Here is a 16,999-nt window from a genome sequence, read left to right as displayed (position 1 = left end):
AATGAGGTCAGTCAGAAAGAGGGTCATTTAAGAGTCTGGTGACAGTGGGGAAGAAGCTGTTTTTGAGTCTGTTCGTGCGTGTTCTCAGACTTCTGTATCTCCTGCCCGATGGAAGAAGTTGGAAGAGTGAGTAAGCCGGGTGGGAGGGATCTTTGATTATGCTGCTCGCTTTCCTCAGGCAGCGGGAGGTGTAAATGGAGTCAATGGATGGGAGGCAGGTTCGTGTGATAGACTGGGCGGTGTTCACGACTCTCTGAAGTTTCTTGCGGTCCTGGGCCGAGCAGTAGCCATACCAGGCTGTGATGCAGCCCGATAGGATGCTTTTTATGGTGCATCTGTAAAAGTTGGTAAGGGTTAATGTGGACATGCCAAATTTCCTTAGTTTCCTGAGGAAGTATAGGCGCTGTTGTGCTTTCTTGGTGGTAGCGTCGACGTGGGTGGGCCAGGACAGGTTTTTGGAGATGTGCACCCCTAGGGATTTGAAACTGCTAACCATCTCCGCCTCGGCCCCGTTGATGCTGACAGGGGTATGTACAGTACTTTGCTTCCTGAAGTCAATTACCAGCTCTTTAGTTTTGCTGGCATTGAGGGAGGGATTGTTGTCGCTACACCACTCCACTAGGTTCTCTATCTCCCTCCTGTATTCAGACTCGTCGTTATTCGAGATCCGGCCCACTATGGTCGTATCGTCAGCAAATTTGTAGATGGAGTTGGAACCAAGTTTTGCCACGCAGTCATGTGTGTACAGGGAGTAGAGTAGGGGGCTAAGTACACAGCCTTGCGGGGCGCCGGTGTTGAGGACTATTGTGGAGGAGGTGTTGTTGTTCATTCTTACTGATTATGGTCTGTTGGTCAGAAAATCGAGGATCCAGTTGCAGAGTGCGGCGCCATGTCCTAGGTTTTGGAGCTTTGATATGAGCTTGGCTGGGATTATGGTGTTGAAGGCGGAGCTGTAGTCAATAAATAGGAGTCTAATGTAGGAGTCCTTGTTTTCGAGATGCTCTAGGGATGAGTGTAGGGCCAGGGAAATGGTGTCTGATGTGGACTGGTTGCAGCGGTATGCGAATTGCAGTGCATCAAGGTGTTCTGGGAGTATGGAGGTGATGCGCTTCATGATCAACCTCTCGAAGCACTTAATTACGACTGAAGTCAGGGCCACTGGTCGGTAGTCATTGAGGCACGTTGCCTGGTTCTTCTTTGGTACCGGTATGATGGTGGTCTTCTTGAAGCAGGTGGGGACCTCGGAGTGGAGTAAGGACAGGTTAAAGATGTCCGCAAATACCTCTGCCAGCTGGTCCGCGCAGGCTCTGAGTGCACGACCAGAGATCCTGTCCGGGTCCGTCGCCTTCCGAGGGTTCACTTTCAGGAAGGCCAATCTGACTTCGGAAGCTGTGATGGTGGGTATGGGTGAATTATGGGCTGCTGGGGCATTCGAAAGCGGATTGTTGGTTACCTGCTCGAACCGAGCATAGAATGCATTGAGTTCATCGGGGAAGGGTGCGCTGCTGCCAGAGATACTGTTCGGCTTCACTTTTTAGCCCGTTATGTTGTTTAGTCCTTGCCACAACCGCCGAGAGTCTGTCTGTGACTCTAGCTTGGTTTGATATTCTCTCTTGGCATCTCTGATGGCCTTGCGGAGGTCGTACCTGGATTACTTGTTTCGGTCAGGGTCGTCTGCCTTGAAGGCCTCAGATCCGTCCTTCAGTAGGGAGGCAATCTCGCGATTGAGCCATGGTTTCCGGTTGGGGAATGCACGTACTGCTTTCTTTGGCACGCAGCCGTCCACACATTTGCTGATGAAGTCTGTGACGGTGGTGGCATACTCATTTAAGTTGGTCGCTGAGTTCTTAAATATGGACCAGTCCACTGTCTCTAAGCAGTCACGTAAGAGCTCTTCTGTCTCCTCGGAACAGCACTGCACAACCTTCTTAGCTGGATTCTCCCGCTTGAGTATCTGCTTGTATGCCGGGAGAAGGAGCACCGTCTTATGGTCTGATTTCCCAACGTGTGATCGAGGGATGGAACGGTAGGCGCCTTTGATTCTTGAGTAGCAGTGGTCAAGAGTGTTGTTGCCCCTGGTGGGACAGGAGATGTGCTGGTGGAATTTTGGCAGTACACTCTTGAGGTTGGCTTTGTTGAAGTCTCCGGCCATGAGGAACAAGGCCTCCAGGTGTTCTGTTTCGTAGTTGTTTATTACTGTTTATAGTTCGTCAAGCACCTTCCTCACTTCTGCCTGGGGTGGGATGTAGACTGCTGTGATAATGGCTGAAGTGAACTCACGTCTTCTTAATCACCTGTAAACCAACTTTCTGCGACTCATGCACTAGCACACCCAGGTCTCTCTGCACAGCAGCATGTTTTAATATTTGATCATTTAAATAATAATCCCTTTTGCTGTTATTCATACCAAAATGGATAATCTCACATTTGTCAACATTGTATTCCGTCTGCCAGACCCTAGCCCTTGGGTGTAACTCTCGAGCGCCCTAACTGAACCTTCATGTCTCATCTTTACATAAGCCTCCTCCTTCCTCGAGACAAGTGTTTCAACTGCTTTAGTAAACCACGGTTCCCTCGCTCGACCACTTTCTCCCTGACTAACAGGTACATACTTATCAAGGACGCGCAGTAGCTGTTCCTTGAACAAGCTCCACATTTCCATTGTGCCCATCCCCTGCAGTTTTCCTCTCCATCCGATGCATCCTAAGTCTTGCCTCATCGCATCATAATTATCATAGAATTTACAGTGCAGAAGGAGGCCATTCGGCCCATCGAGTCTGCCCCGGCTCTTGGAAAGAGCACCCTACCCAAGGTCAACACCTCCACCCTATCCCCATAACCCAGTAACCCCACCCAACACTAAGGGCAATTTTGGACACTAAGGGCAATTTATCGTGGCCAATCCACCTAAACTGCGCATCTTTGGACTGTGCGAGGAAACCGGAGCACCCGGAGGAAACCCACGCACACACGGGGAGGATGTGCAGACTCCGCACAGACAGTGACCCAAGCCGGATTCGAACCTGGGACCCTGGAGCTGTGAAGCAATTGTGCTATCCACAATGCTACCTTGCTGCCTTTCCCCCAGATATAACTCTTGCCCTGCGGTATATACCTATCCCTTTCCATCACTAAAGTAAACGTAATCGAATTGTGGTCACTATCACCAAAGTGCTCACCTACCTCCAAATCTAACACCTGTCCAATATGGCCTCGCCTCTCGTTGGCCTATCTACATACTGTGTCAGGAAACCCTCCTGCACACATTGGACAAAAACAGACCCATCTCAAGTACTCGGACTATAGCGTTTCCAGTCAATATTTGGAAAGTTAAAGTCCCCCATAACAACGACCCTGTTGCTTTCGCTCCGATCCAGAATCATCTTTGCAATCCTTTCCTCTACATCTCTGGAACTTTTCGGAGGCCTATAGAAAACCCCTAACTGGGTGACCTCTCCTTTCCGGTTTCTAACCTCAGCCCATACGACCTCAGTAGACGAGTTGCTCACGGATGGGTGAGTAAATTTGCAGATGACATTAAAGTCGGTGGAGTTGTGGACAGTGCGGAAGGATGTTACAAGATCGAGAGGGACATAGATAAGCTACAGCGTTGGGCTGAGAGGTGGCAAATGGAGTTTAATGAAGAAAAGTGTGAGGTGATTCATTTTGGAAGGAATAACAGGAAGACAGAGTACTGGGCTAATGGTAAGATTCTTGGCAATGTGGATGAGCAGAGAGATCTTGGTGTCCATGTACATAGATCCCTGAAAGTTGCCACCCAGGTTGAGAGGGTTGTTAAGAAGGCGTACGGTGTGTTAGCTTTTATTGGTAGAGGGATTGAGTTTCGGAGCCACGAGGTCATGTTGCAGCTGTACAAAACTCTGGTGCGGCCGCATTTGGAGTATTGCGTGCAATTCTGGCCGCCGCATTATAGGAAGGATGTGGAAGCATTGGAAAGGGTGCAGAGGAGATTTACCAGGATGTTCCCTGGTATGGAGGGAAGATCTTATGAGGAAAGGCTGAGGGACTTGACGCTGTTTTCGTCAGAGAGAAGAAGGTTAAGAGGTGACTTTATTGAGGCATACATGAGGATCAGAGGATTAGATAGGGTGGACAGTGAGAGCCTTTTTCCTCGGATGGTGACGTCTAGCACGAGGGGACATAGCTTTAAATTGAGGGGAGATAGAAGTAGGACAGATGTCAGAGGTAGGTCCTTTACTCAGAGAGTAGTAAGGGCGTGGAATGCCCTGCCTGCAACAGTAGTGGACTCACCAACACTAAGGGCATTCAAATGGTCATTGGATAGACATATGGATGATAAGGGAAAAGTGTAGATGGGCTTCAGAGTGGTTTCAGAGGTCGGTGCAACATCGAGGGCCAAAGGGCCTGTACTGCGCTGTAATGTTCTATGTTCCATGTTCACTCGAGATGTTGAGGTGAGTAACACACAGATCCTGCCCACCATCGCGCTGCGTCACTCCTGTTACACTCAGCACCTCTCTGCTGGGGCCACTAGTTTGTGCCCTTCAGCTCCAAGCAGAGCTGGTCTTTTTGGACAGAATGTGCTGCGGGACCCATGGACCATCCACTCCAATGGTCCTACGTTCCCCCAGAGGTGTGGTGCGTGGTGAACGGGTTGCTGAGGAAGACAAGTGGGACAATGAGGAAGGAGGTTTGTGCAAGTGCGGGTGGGGAGGAGGGGATGGGGCAGGGTGGGAATGTCCATCACCATAGCAACTGGATCCACAACATCTGCTGCGATGGTTGCTGGGGGTTCAGGGCTGCCCACTTTAACATTGGCTGATGACTCTGGTGCATCACCCTCAGACTCGAGCTGAGGAGAGGTACAACGCTGCTCACACCTCCACACCCTCCCTCATAGAACAGACCATCGTACCTCTGAAGATGCGACAGGAAGGAAAATAAGAAAAGTGATAGGCAGAGAAATCAAGGCCCTTTGTCTGATAATGAAGTTGTAAAAAAGTGTAGGGATGGAACAAGGAACGTTAAAAGGACTAACCTTAAGGTTTTATACCTGAACGTGCAGATCATTTGAAATAATGGATGAATTAGTTGTGCAGATAGATGTCAAGGGATTGGACCACTGAAAAATGAGGCTGAAGAAGTAATAATAGGAAACAAAGAAATGGCCGAGGAACTGAATAGTTACTTTGCATCAGAATTCATGGTGGAAGACACCAGTGGGATGCCAGAGCTCCAGGAGAATCAGGGGGCAGAGGTGAGTGTCATGGCCATCGCTAAGGAGAAGGTTCTGGGGAAACTGGAAGGTCTGAAGGTGGATAAATCCCCTGGACCGGATGGACTATACCCCAGGATTCTGAAAGAGAAGCTGAGGAGATTGCAGAGGCATTGCTGATGATCTTTCAGGAATCATTGGAGGCAGGGAGGGCCCCAGTGAACTGGAAAGTGGCTAATGTAATACGGCTGTTTCAGAAGGGAGGGAAGCAGAAGACGGGAATTTATAGGCCGATAGCTTGACTTCGGTCATTGGTAAGCTTTTCGAGTGCATTATTAAAGATGAGATCGCGGAGTACTTGGAAGTGCATCGTGAAATTGGACTGAGTCACACGGCGTCGTCAAGGGGAGGTCATGTCTGACAAATCTGTTAGAGTTCTTTGAGGAGGTAACAAGGAAGTTAGACAAAGGAGAACCAGTGGATATGATTTATTTAGATTTCCAGAAGGCGTTTGACAAGGTGCCACATAGGAGACTGTTAAATAAGTTAAGGTGTTAAGGGTAAGATCCTGGTGTGGATAGAGGATTGGCTGACTGGCAGAAGGCAGAGAGTGGGGGTAAAGGGATCTTTTTCAGGATGGCAGCTGGTGACAAGTGGTGTGCCTCAGGGGTCTGTGCTGGGACCACAGCTTTTCACAATATACATTAATGATCTGGAAGAAGGAACTGAAGGCACTGTTACTAAGTTTGCAGATGAAACAAAGATGTGTCGAGGGACGGGTACTATTGAGGAAGCGGGGGGCTGCAGAAGGACTTGGACAGGCTGGGAGAGTGGGCAAAGAAGTGGGATACAATGTGGAAAAGTGTGAGGTTATGTACTTTGGAAGGAGGAATGGAGGCATGGACTATTTTCTAAATGGGAAAATGCTTAGGAAATCAGAAGCAGAAAGGGACTTGGAAGTCCTTGTTCACGATTCTCTTAAGGTTAACTTGCAGGTTCAGTCGGCAGTTAGGAAGGCAGGAATGTTTTTTGAAAATATTTTTTATTCTCCTCCGTTTTCACATTTTCTCCCAAATTTACAGCCACAATAAACAATAATCAGTAACGAATGTAATGTCAATCCCCATATCAATAACAACGATCCCACCCTCCCACCAAACCCCAGACATTGGCCCACATGTTAACATAAAAAAATGACAAAAAGGAATCAGGAATCACCCATAGTCAGCATTAACACGCACAGTCGCCCTCGCCCCCACCCTCCCAGCCCCCAACCCCACTAATGTTCGATGTAATTCAATTCTCGAAATTGCATAATGCATGCAGCACGGTAACATAGTGGTTAGCACAATTGCTTCACAGATCCAGGGTCCCAGGTTCGATTCCCCGCTGGGTCACTGTCTGTGCGGAGTCTACACCTTCTCCCAGTGTGTGCGTGGGTTTCCTCCGGGTGCTCCGATTTCCTACCACAGTCCAAAGATGTGCAGTTTAGGTGGATTGGCCATGCTAAATTGCCCTTAATGTCCAAAATTGCCCTTAGTGTTGGGTGGGGTTACTGTATTATGGGGATAGGGTGGAGATGTGGGCTTCGGTAGGGTGCTCTTTCCAAGAGCCGGTGCAGACTCGATGGGCCGAATGGCCTCCTTCTGTACTGTAACTTCTATGAATAACGCCCATGAATTGTAGAACCACTCCATCCTTCCCTTCAGTTCAAATTTGACCTTTTCAAGCGTTACGAATTCCAGCAGGTCCCCCCGCCACTCCAGGGCACAGGGTGGAGAGGTTGATCTGCACCCTAACAGGATCAACAAGACGAAGGCTACAACATCTGCCTCAGCGCCCGTTTCCATCCCCGGTTGGTCCGACATCCGGAATATGGCCTCCCGAGGGCCCGGGTCCAGTTTCACGTGCACCACTTTAGAGATTACCCGAAACACCTCCTTCCAGTAATCCTCCAGCTTTGGACAGGACCAAAACATATCAACGTGGTTTGCGGGGCCTCCCCTGCAATGTTCACACACATCTTCTACCCCCTCAAAGAGCTGGCTCATCCTCGCCCTTGTACGGTGCGCTCTATACACCACCTTCAGCTGTATCAGCCCCAACCTCGCACATGAGGTGGAGGCGTTCACCCTCCGGAGCACCTCACACCAGAACCCCTCCTCCATACCCTCTCCCAACTCTTCCTCCCACTTTGCCTTGATCCCTTCCAGTGGCGCCTTCTCCTCCTCCAAAATAGCCCCGTAAACCGCCGACACTACCCCCTTCTCCAGTCTCCGTGTCGTTAGCACCTCCTCCAGCAATGTGGAGGCCGACTCCACTGGGAAGTTCTGTATTTCCTTTCTGGAAAAGTGTCAAACCTGCATGTATCGAAATATTTCCCTCTGCTCCAGCCCATACTTCGCTCCCAGCTCCTTCAATCCTGCAAAACAATCCCCAAGGAATAAATCTTTTAGTGTTCTAATTCCTTTCTCCTCCCATCTCCGAAAATGTCCATCCTACTTCCCTGGCTCAAATCTATGGTTCCCCCGATTTGGCATTTCACTTGCCCCTGCCCCCAACCCGAAGCGCTGTCGAAACTGCCTCCAAATTCTCAACAAAGCTATTACTACCGGACTCCCTGAGTATCCCCCTCGAGGCCGTCGGGAGCGACGCTGTCGCCCGCACCTTCAATCCCGAACCCCTATACAAACTCTCCTCCATTCTGACCCATTCTGATTCAAGCCCTCTGACCCAGCTCCGTACCTTCTCCACATTCGCCGCCCAGTAATAATCCATGAGGTTCGGAAGACCCAAACCCCCTGCCTGCCTTCCTCTCTGTAGTAGCACCTTTCTAATTCTGACCACCTTCCCTCCCCATATGAACGAGGTAATCATCCCTTCAAACCCTTCTAGCCTGTCAAAGGCTTTCTCATCGTCCCCCCCCCCCCCTCTTTTACCACCTTCCCTGAGCTTACTGAAATATCTAAACCCCGGCACCTGCAACAACCATTCCTGTCCCTGCTCTATCCATGTCTCCGAAATGGCCACAACATCAAAGTCCCAGGTACCAACCCATGCCGCAAGTTCACCCACCTTATTCCGGATGCTCCTGGCATTGAAGTAGACACACTTTAAACCACCTTCCTGCCTGCCGGTACACTCCTGCAACTTTGAAACCTTACTCATGACCTCACTACTCTCAACCTCCTGTATACTGGAGCTACAATTCAGGTTCTCAAGCCCCAGCTGAACTAGTTTAAACCCTCCCGAAGAGCATTAGCAAATTTCCCCCCCAGTAGATTGGTACCCCTCTGGTCCAGGTGTAGACCATCCCGTTTGTAGAGGTCGCACCGACCCCAGAATGAGCCCCAATTATCCAGAAATCTGAAACCCTCCCTCCTGCACCAACCCTGTAGCCACGTGTTCAACTCCTCTCTCTCCGTATTCCTCGTCTCGCTAGCACTTGGCACGGGTAACAACCCAGAGATAATAATTTTGTTTGTCCTAAATCTAAGTTTCCACCCTAGCTCCCTGAATTCCTGCCTTACATCCCTATCCCTTTTCCTACCTCTGTCGTTGTACCTATATGGACCACGACTTGGGGCTGCTCCCCCTCCCACTTAAGGATCCCGAAAACACGATGACTGAGGTCCATCTCGTTCATGCTTCTCTTTTTCAATCGGGTTCGAGTCCGACATGATTTCCCGCTGGTGTGATGCACGATAGGAAGGCCTGATGGGATATTGACGAGCTGCTGTTAAATTGAATATTCATGAGATGCAAATGGTTGCAAATTGCAATCACACCACCAGGCAGCAGGATAACTGAGCCACGAATAATCCGCCTTCAGGGGAATTACAAACTTTTTTATGCCCGGGGGTTTCCGGCTTTTCCTCTCCTGCTGGATTCTCTGCTCCCTCCCGTCACCAAACTCTCCCCGGTTGGGATGGGAGAGGGATCATAGAATCCCTACAGTGCAGAAGGAGGCCATTCGGCCCATCGGAGTCTGCAATGACAGAGCACTGCAGCCAGGCTCACTCCCCCACCCTATCCCTGTCCTATCCCGGTATCCCCGCACATGGCCAAGCCACCTAACCTGCACATCTCTGGACTGTGGGAGTAACTCGGAGCTCCCAGAGGAAACCCACGCAGACACGGGGACAATGTACAAACTCCTCACAGACAGCCACCTGAGGCCAGAATTGATCCCGTGTCCCTGGAGCTGTGAAGCAGCAGTGCTAACCACTGTACCACCCAACACCTTCCAGAGCGATCCACTGGTTCACTCACTACCTGAGCTGTATTTCCCACAATTTGCCTCTCCTGGGACCACCACTGGCTCCGTGCCCTTTACCAATATTAAAAATGTCAGTTGGAGGGACAGGGTTTGGCTCCCTCAGGTTTATTTCCAGTCTCTCTTAGTTACCCCCACTCCCATGCCCTCTGTGTTGAAGATGGCAGTAGCAGCTGGTAAAGATCCTGTACCTGAGGAATGGAGGGATAGAGACACCATTCTCCCAATCTGACCCCCCGGACCCTAACCTGGGGAGAGGCCTCAGTTTTCACAAACCCAATAGGCTGTGGTTCTGTTGATCCGTGGGGCGGTCCTGTCCCTTTAAATGTCTGACTGCCCCTTCGAATGTTGCAGACACTTCCCATTCTAATTCCCAAACCTACTTCCTATTGTGAGAAACACTCTCCCACTATTGGTTCAGTAAAGATAACTCCAATCTCCATGGACTGCAGCAGTTCAAGAAGGCAGCTCACCACCGCCTCCTTCAGGGCAATTAGGGATGGGTAATAAAAGCTGGCCTAGCCAGCGACACCCACATGCCAGGAATTCATTTAGACACTAACTGGGAGAGGTCAGTGTGTTTGAGAGAGCTGTTCCACAGTGTGAGAACAATATTGCATTTCACAATTATATCAACACATCTGTACTGCTGAGATCAGCACAGAGTAACCCCCAGGATAGAAATCATTCACAAACTAACACAACTAGATCAGTCTCAGAAGCTGTTTCCTTTCTTTAACACAGAACTTCTACTGCCTGGACTGTCCCTTTAAATACTCTCAGGAAACTTTCAGCTCAGAATTTAACTCACTGATTTTGTTTTTCTCTTAAAGGTGCGACTGATCCAGTCCTTATCCAGTCTCCGAGTCTGGAACGTGTCCCAGAGGGTCAGACTGCACGGTTACAGTGCACCATGCGGAACGCCGCACTGAGAGACAACGTGGTTTATTGGTACCGGGAGCGGCCAGGGAAACAGTGGGAGAGCATTTTAACACATTATGCATATAATGACATATACCGGTCTCCAGGTTTCTCTGAGCGTTTCCTGCCTTCCAGACACATCGACTCCAACAGATACATCCTGACAATTAGCAACGTGCAGCCCAGTGACACTGCCGTCTATTACTGCTCAGTGTGGAGCAGGATCTATGGGAGTGGAAGCCGGCTGAATGTAACCAGTGAGTAGAGTTTTCATTCCAATTACCCACAGCAATAGCCTCTTCCAGATGAGTGAATTGGAGATGCGTTTGTGATGATGAAGAGCTAGGAGGTGATGTAAAGTGATCTTACTGATGGGTTCACTGTGGGGAAGAAGCTGAGCTCAGCTTCAGCAATTCCCCAAAGTTCCACATCTCTGGCTTTATCCTGAGGGGGTGTCGGGGAGGTTAGTGCCGTGTGGCTGTTTACTGAGCTGCAGAGAAACTTTGTCTGAGCCGAGTCCGAATGTTGGACAGACATTTGGAGAGAGTGGAAAGAACATTGGGATCAATGGGGGAGGTGGAGAGACTGATCTGAGTGATGGTGAAGTTGGGAATGTTGACCAGGTTTCTGAGGGTGAAATGAGGATGAGGAGGGAGCCAGGGATGGTGCCCTGGGGACACAGCAGAGGCGATCATTCAGACACTGGAGGAGAAATCCTTTGGTGCTCATATAATGTGGATGATGTGAGCAGCAGGAGTGGGACCGTGAGAGAGCAGTGCCAGGGGCTGGAATGTGGATTGGAGACTTTTAAACAGGAACCTGTGCTCAGTGATGTTAAACAGAGTGGAGAGGTGAAAGATTCTGAGGAGGGATAGACAGTGGCCATCACATTCACACAGATATCAGTTATGATGTTGATCAGTGGAGTGCCAGTGTTGTGGGTGAGAGTGAAGACTGATTGCAGGATCAGGAGCTGGGAGTGGGCAGGAGGTGGCTCCCAATTGCAAACAGCAAGAGTCAGTCGAATGGATGGTTTGATTGTGGAGACAAAGAAATGGCTCCGTTGCTGAGAATGTGTGTGTGAAATGAGCATGGATTGTGTGGGGAGGAGTGGACAGATGGTCAGATCTAAGCACAGCTGTCTTTTCACATCCTGTCATGAATGATGGTGGGGAGCTGTGACGGTCCCAGACCAGACCCCAACTTTTGTTAGGATCCCGGACAGGAAACCCCAAACAATTTACAATTCATAAAACTGTGAGGAAAGGATATTTCACCCCAGGAGTGGTGAGTCTGACCAATAGGCATCTTTTATAGTAAAGCAAACTTTAATTTAAACACAAAATTAACCACATTGTAAGTGTGGTAGTCTGTGTAGCGGTATTACGGTACCTGGTAATGCTGGAACACCATTGGTAGATATTGTATGTTTCCTATTGGTCGAGCTGTATGGTAGCTCCGCCCTGCTAGGCGGGGTATAAGAGCCCGTGCCGCCCCAGCAGCCTTCACTCTGTACCTGAGCTGCTGGGGGAAACATCTCGCTTATTAAAGCCTTCAGTTGGACTACAACCTCGCTTTAGTGGTCATTCATCGTGCGTCAGTGAGTAATTGTAAAGTTACCATAGTCCCAGATGACCACAGGCTGCTTTCCCTTTGAGGGGGAGAGCTGACTGGTGGTGATTTAACCTGAGGGTCACCACACCTCAGGCGAGAGACCAGGTTGAGAAGGCGGGGCCTTAATGAATAACCGCAGACTGTACGGGAATTGAACCCACGCTGCTGGCCTCGTTCTGCATCACAAGCTAGCTGTCTGGCCCATTGAGCTAACCCGGCCCCTTTAACCACATTGACAGCAAAGAAATAACTTTACATTTATCAGTGAAACAGTTCATAAATAAAAGGAAAAAAACTTTCCTCGTGCTCTACTCCTACCAATATATATATTCCAAATAATCAAACCGCTACAGTTCAAAATCATAAATAAAGTTGACAATCAGGGTTACTCCATGTTCTCTGTGCAGACCTTTGGCGAGAGAGGCCCTTTCAAGAACAACCTGAAAATCCTTCTGTCTTGTCAGACTCAAATCCTCTGACAAACCTGTGAAAACCACTGGCAGACCTGGCTCCTCCCATTAATAACATAATCTGTATCCCAATGTGATGTCCCATGACCTGCCCAGCGAAGACTAAACACCATCACTCACCAATTATCTACACTCCAGTGACCTTCCAAAACAGAAACTAGTTCCATTAGCCATCTCTCTGTAAACAAATAAATGGTTAAATTCAACGATGACCTCACATTGATGACTCCTGAATCGCAGCTTTAAGAACAAAGAAAAGTACAGCACAGGACCGGCTCCTTCAGCTCCAAGCCTGCGCCGTCCATATTGCCCATCTAACTGAAAACCTTCTATACTTCCGGGGTACTTATCCCTCTATTCCCATCCTATTTATGGATTTGTCAAGGTGCCCCACAAACGTCACTTTCGTAGCTGAGTTCACCATCTCCTCCGACAGCGAGTTCCAGGCACCCGCTACCCTCTGTGTAATAAAACTTCCCTTGCCCATGTCCTCTAAACTTTGCCCCTTGCATCTTAAACCTGTGTCCCTCAGTAATTGACTCTCCCATCCTGGGACAAAGCTTTTGCCTGTCTACTCTGTCCATGCCCCTCATAATTTTGGAGACTTTTATCAGGATGCCCCTCAACCTCCGCCGCTCTAGTGAGAACAAACCATGTTTCTCCAACCTCTCCTCATAGTTAATGCCCTCCATACCAGGCAACATGCTGGTAAACCTCTGCTAAACCCTATCCAAACCCTCCACATCCTTTTGGTAGTGTGGCGACCAGAATTAAACATTGTATTCCAAGTAGCCTAACTAAGGTTCTATACAACTAGAGCATGACTTGCCAATTTTTATGCTCAATTGCCGGACCGACGAAGGCAAGCATTCCGTATGTCTTCTGGACAACATTCTCCACCTGTTTTGCCACTTCCACTGACCTGTGTACCTGTACACCCAGATCCCTCTGCCTGTCAATATTCTCAAGGGTTCTGGCATTTACTGTATATTTCCCAAAGATTTTAGACCTTCCAAAAAGCATAACCTCACATTTAGCCGGATTATAGTCAATCTGCCATCTCTCTGCGCAAGTCTCCAAACGATCTATATCCTGCCGTATCCTCTGACAGTCCTCATCGCTATCCACAATTCCACCAACCTTCATGTCATCTGCAAACTTATTAACACTGTCCACCAAACAGCAAAGGTCCTCAGCAGGTACCCCTTCACCCTGGGGTGTCCCTCGAAGATGTCGGGGATGTCTGACTGCCCCAGGATGCAGCTGTCGTGCACACTCCCGGGGAAGTGTGCACACACGAGCACGATCTCCATGTGGTGGTCGCTCACAAGTTGGAGGTTCAGAGAGTGGAATCCTTTTCTGTTGGTGAAGGGAACACCGTGGTACCCCGGTGTGTGCAAGTGAACATGTGTGCGATCTATTCCCCCCTGGATCTGGGGCATCCCAGTGATGGCCCCCCCCCCCGCCCCGTACAGCTGAGGCAGCAATGGGGCCGTGATTGGAGAACAGGATGCACTCGGCTGGGGGGGTGAGGTGGGGGTGGGGGGTGACGTGAGGGTGGAGGGGTGAGGTGCGGGTGGGGGGGAGGTTGACTGTACACAGCAGCAGAATGATTGTGAGGATTCACTGTCAGGGAAAGTGATCATTCCGAGGGAAGCAGTGAGCAGGATGGGGAGGGGATTAGGGATTTTCCGGCAACATTTCTGCAGCACCGGAGCACAGAGCAGAGAAGCAGAGGAGCTGGAATGTGAGAGGAGGGATTGAGAGATGTGTGGCTCCATGAGTGGGGACAGGGTGTGGGGAGAGCCTGAGACTGGGAGGTGTAATCAGGAGCTGCCGTCCATCCAGACGCACATCACTCTGCTCACTGACGTTGCTATTCCTCTTCACATTCCCAGCGGCATTCCTGTTGTTCCCTCAGTTCCTATTTCTATTATTTGGTCTCTATCTCTTTTTGTCCATGACCTTTAATTTGAGCAGAAGTGAGGAACACAAGGGTGGGGGTGCTAGATATTACATAGATATTCCATAATAGTTAACCAGTTGTATTGGTTGCTTGTTTAATTAGTTATTTTTAATAAGAAGTTAATTATGTTTAAATGCACAAACCTGGTGACTGTAATTATTGGGCAGCTGAAGACCTCGGGTATTGTAAAATAAAAGTTAACATCAACCATGTTGAGACTCCGGGTCAAGTGGGGCTGGAATTGACCGCGCACTGGCCCAGGGTGTTGTAACAATATGTTTCAACTAATTGACATTTAACTCAGATACTTTTAAACATGAGCTGATGTGTGACTTGCTCAAAGCGAGACAGATACCGGCTGTCTGCAAACAAAAGGAATATGTTCAAGCCGTGCTCCTTTCTTTCAATTCAACAGGAGCTTTGGGAGCCTCTAATTCGAGGTAATTCTCCATGGCAACGTTTCAGTCAATCAGAGTTGACTTTCTTTTTTAATAATCTTTATTGTCACAAATAGGCTTACATTAACACTGTCATGAAGTTACTGTAAAAAGCCCCTAGTCGCCACATTCCGGCGCCTGTTCGGGTACACAGAGGGAGAATTCAGAATGTTCAAATTACCTAACAACTCGTCTTTCGAGACTTGTGGGAGGAAACCGGAGCGCCCGGAGGAAATCCACGCAGACACGGGGAGAATGTGCAGACTCCGACAGACAGTGACCCAAGCCGGGAATCGAACCTGGGACCCGAGAGCAGTGAAGCAACAGTGCCAACCACTGTGCTACAGTGCCGCCCATTGGCACCATTTCCCCTGTAGAATAAATTATGAATCTTTGAAATTAAACATTCCTGTGTTTTTCTTGATGAGTACAAAATGAAAAACTTCAACAATGTGTCTCTTTTTGACAAGATTCAATCCTAAACAAACAAGTAACTGATTTTTAATTTACTCACACAAATATATTTTGCTTTATTTGAATGAATCAGCCCATCGTTTCAGTCTTAGAATCTGGTTCTCGCTTTTTAACACCGAACATTCCCTTTAAACACTTTGGAACCTTCAGACTGGTGTTTAACTTGTTGATATTTTTCCCTTAAAGGTGCGAATGCTCCAGTCCTTATCCAGTCTCCGAGTCTGGAACGTGTCCCAGAGGGTCAGACTGCACGGTTACAGTGCACCATGCGGAACGCCGCAGTGACACACACCGATGTTCACTGGAACCGGGAGCTGCCAGGGAAAGATATGGAGAGGGTTTTAACACATGATATAAAGAACAACACACGATGGAGTCCAGGTTTCATTGAGCGTTTCCATCCTTCCCGAGACACGTCCAATAAAACCTTCATCCTGACAATCAGCAACGTGCAGCCCAGTGACACTGCCGTCTATTACTGCTCCGTGTGGGGAGATATCAGTGGGAATGGATCACAGCTGACTGTAACCAGTAAGTACAGTTTCCATGATTCTCATGTGGTTTTACTCACAGATAGAATCTTCTTGAACTTATCGTCCAGAACTTAAATTCTTTGACTCCTTTGTTTACTCGGGTTTTTGCCAATGTGGTGCCTCGAGCTGTTTTGTTTTATATTCATACTTTATTGGCAAGATGCCATCCCTAACTGCCCTGGAGAAGGTGGTGGTGAGCTGCCTTCTTGAACCGCTGCACTCCATGTGGTGTAGGTACTGCTGTTAGGGAGGGAGTTCCAGGATTGTGACCCAGCGACAGTGAAGGGACGACGATACATTTTGTTACGACACCCTGGTCAGCGCACGCTCAGTTCCAGCCACACAGATCCCAGAGTCCCAACATAAGTGAATTAACCAGTAATTTGTGTATTTTCCTGAGATCTTTGACCCTTGACTTCTCCAATGAGTTACATGCACAAGATTTGAAAGTAAAACATTAGAACTGTTTATTTATAAAGAGAGTAAAATATGAACAAATTATGGAAATAATGTAACACTGATCTACTAGTCTAACTATTCCCCAAACACCGCCCCACCCTCCACCCACATGCACATAAGACAGACACACAGGGGAGAAGGGAAATGATCGAAATGATGGGCATTAAACTGGGTGTGAGATATTTGAGGATCTTTGCTGCTGAGGTTGAGGTCTTTGTAGGCAGTGAACTCTTCAGAATGCGAGGTGTTGAACCATCGGTTGGCTTGGACCCTCAAGCTGGGCCATTCAGGCCGGATTCTCAGGCTGTGGGATCCCCTCTGGGGACAGGTTACAACTTGTGTTGAGCTGAGCCTTACCCACAGACAGAGAACTTCAAACCTGCTGAGTTTCTGATATGTGGTCAGCTTCAGCAGACTCACCAACAACTTGTCTCAGTTACACAGAATATTAGAGCAGCATTTTCCTGAGGCCTTTGAGAGGTCTGGTACTTTTAATGGAAGAGGAACCGGAAAGGACCCCCTCCCCAGCTCTGTATTCAGGTTTTGAGTACTCACTAACTGCTCTGTGTACCTGAAGGGGGTTCAAACTGAGATTTGAGAGAGAATCCCCTTCTTCTGGGAGAGAGATTCAAGAGGATTCTGCTCAGCTCAG

At 48.8% G+C, this 16,999-nt stretch overlaps 1 protein-coding gene across 1 annotated transcript in view; it reads left to right on the top strand.

Moving 5' to 3' along the window:
* LOC140428429 (uncharacterized) overlaps positions 1 to 16,999 on the top strand; it is a 66,385-nt gene that overhangs the window by 19,862 nt on the left and 29,524 nt on the right. Inside the window, exons 2-3 of the mRNA XM_072514870.1 lie at positions 10,307 to 10,651; positions 15,542 to 15,886. Coding sequence (XP_072370971.1) covers positions 10,307 to 10,651; positions 15,542 to 15,886 — 690 coding nt within the window. The remainder of the gene's footprint in view (positions 1 to 10,306; positions 10,652 to 15,541; positions 15,887 to 16,999) is intronic.

The sequence above is a fragment of the Scyliorhinus torazame genome, chromosome 1, assembly GCF_047496885.1.
Source record: "Scyliorhinus torazame isolate Kashiwa2021f chromosome 1, sScyTor2.1, whole genome shotgun sequence".
NCBI classification, from domain to species: Eukaryota; Metazoa; Chordata; class Chondrichthyes; order Carcharhiniformes; family Scyliorhinidae; genus Scyliorhinus; species Scyliorhinus torazame.
Note: the sequence above shows the minus strand (reverse complement) of the source record. Positions and strands in the feature narration are given on the sequence as shown.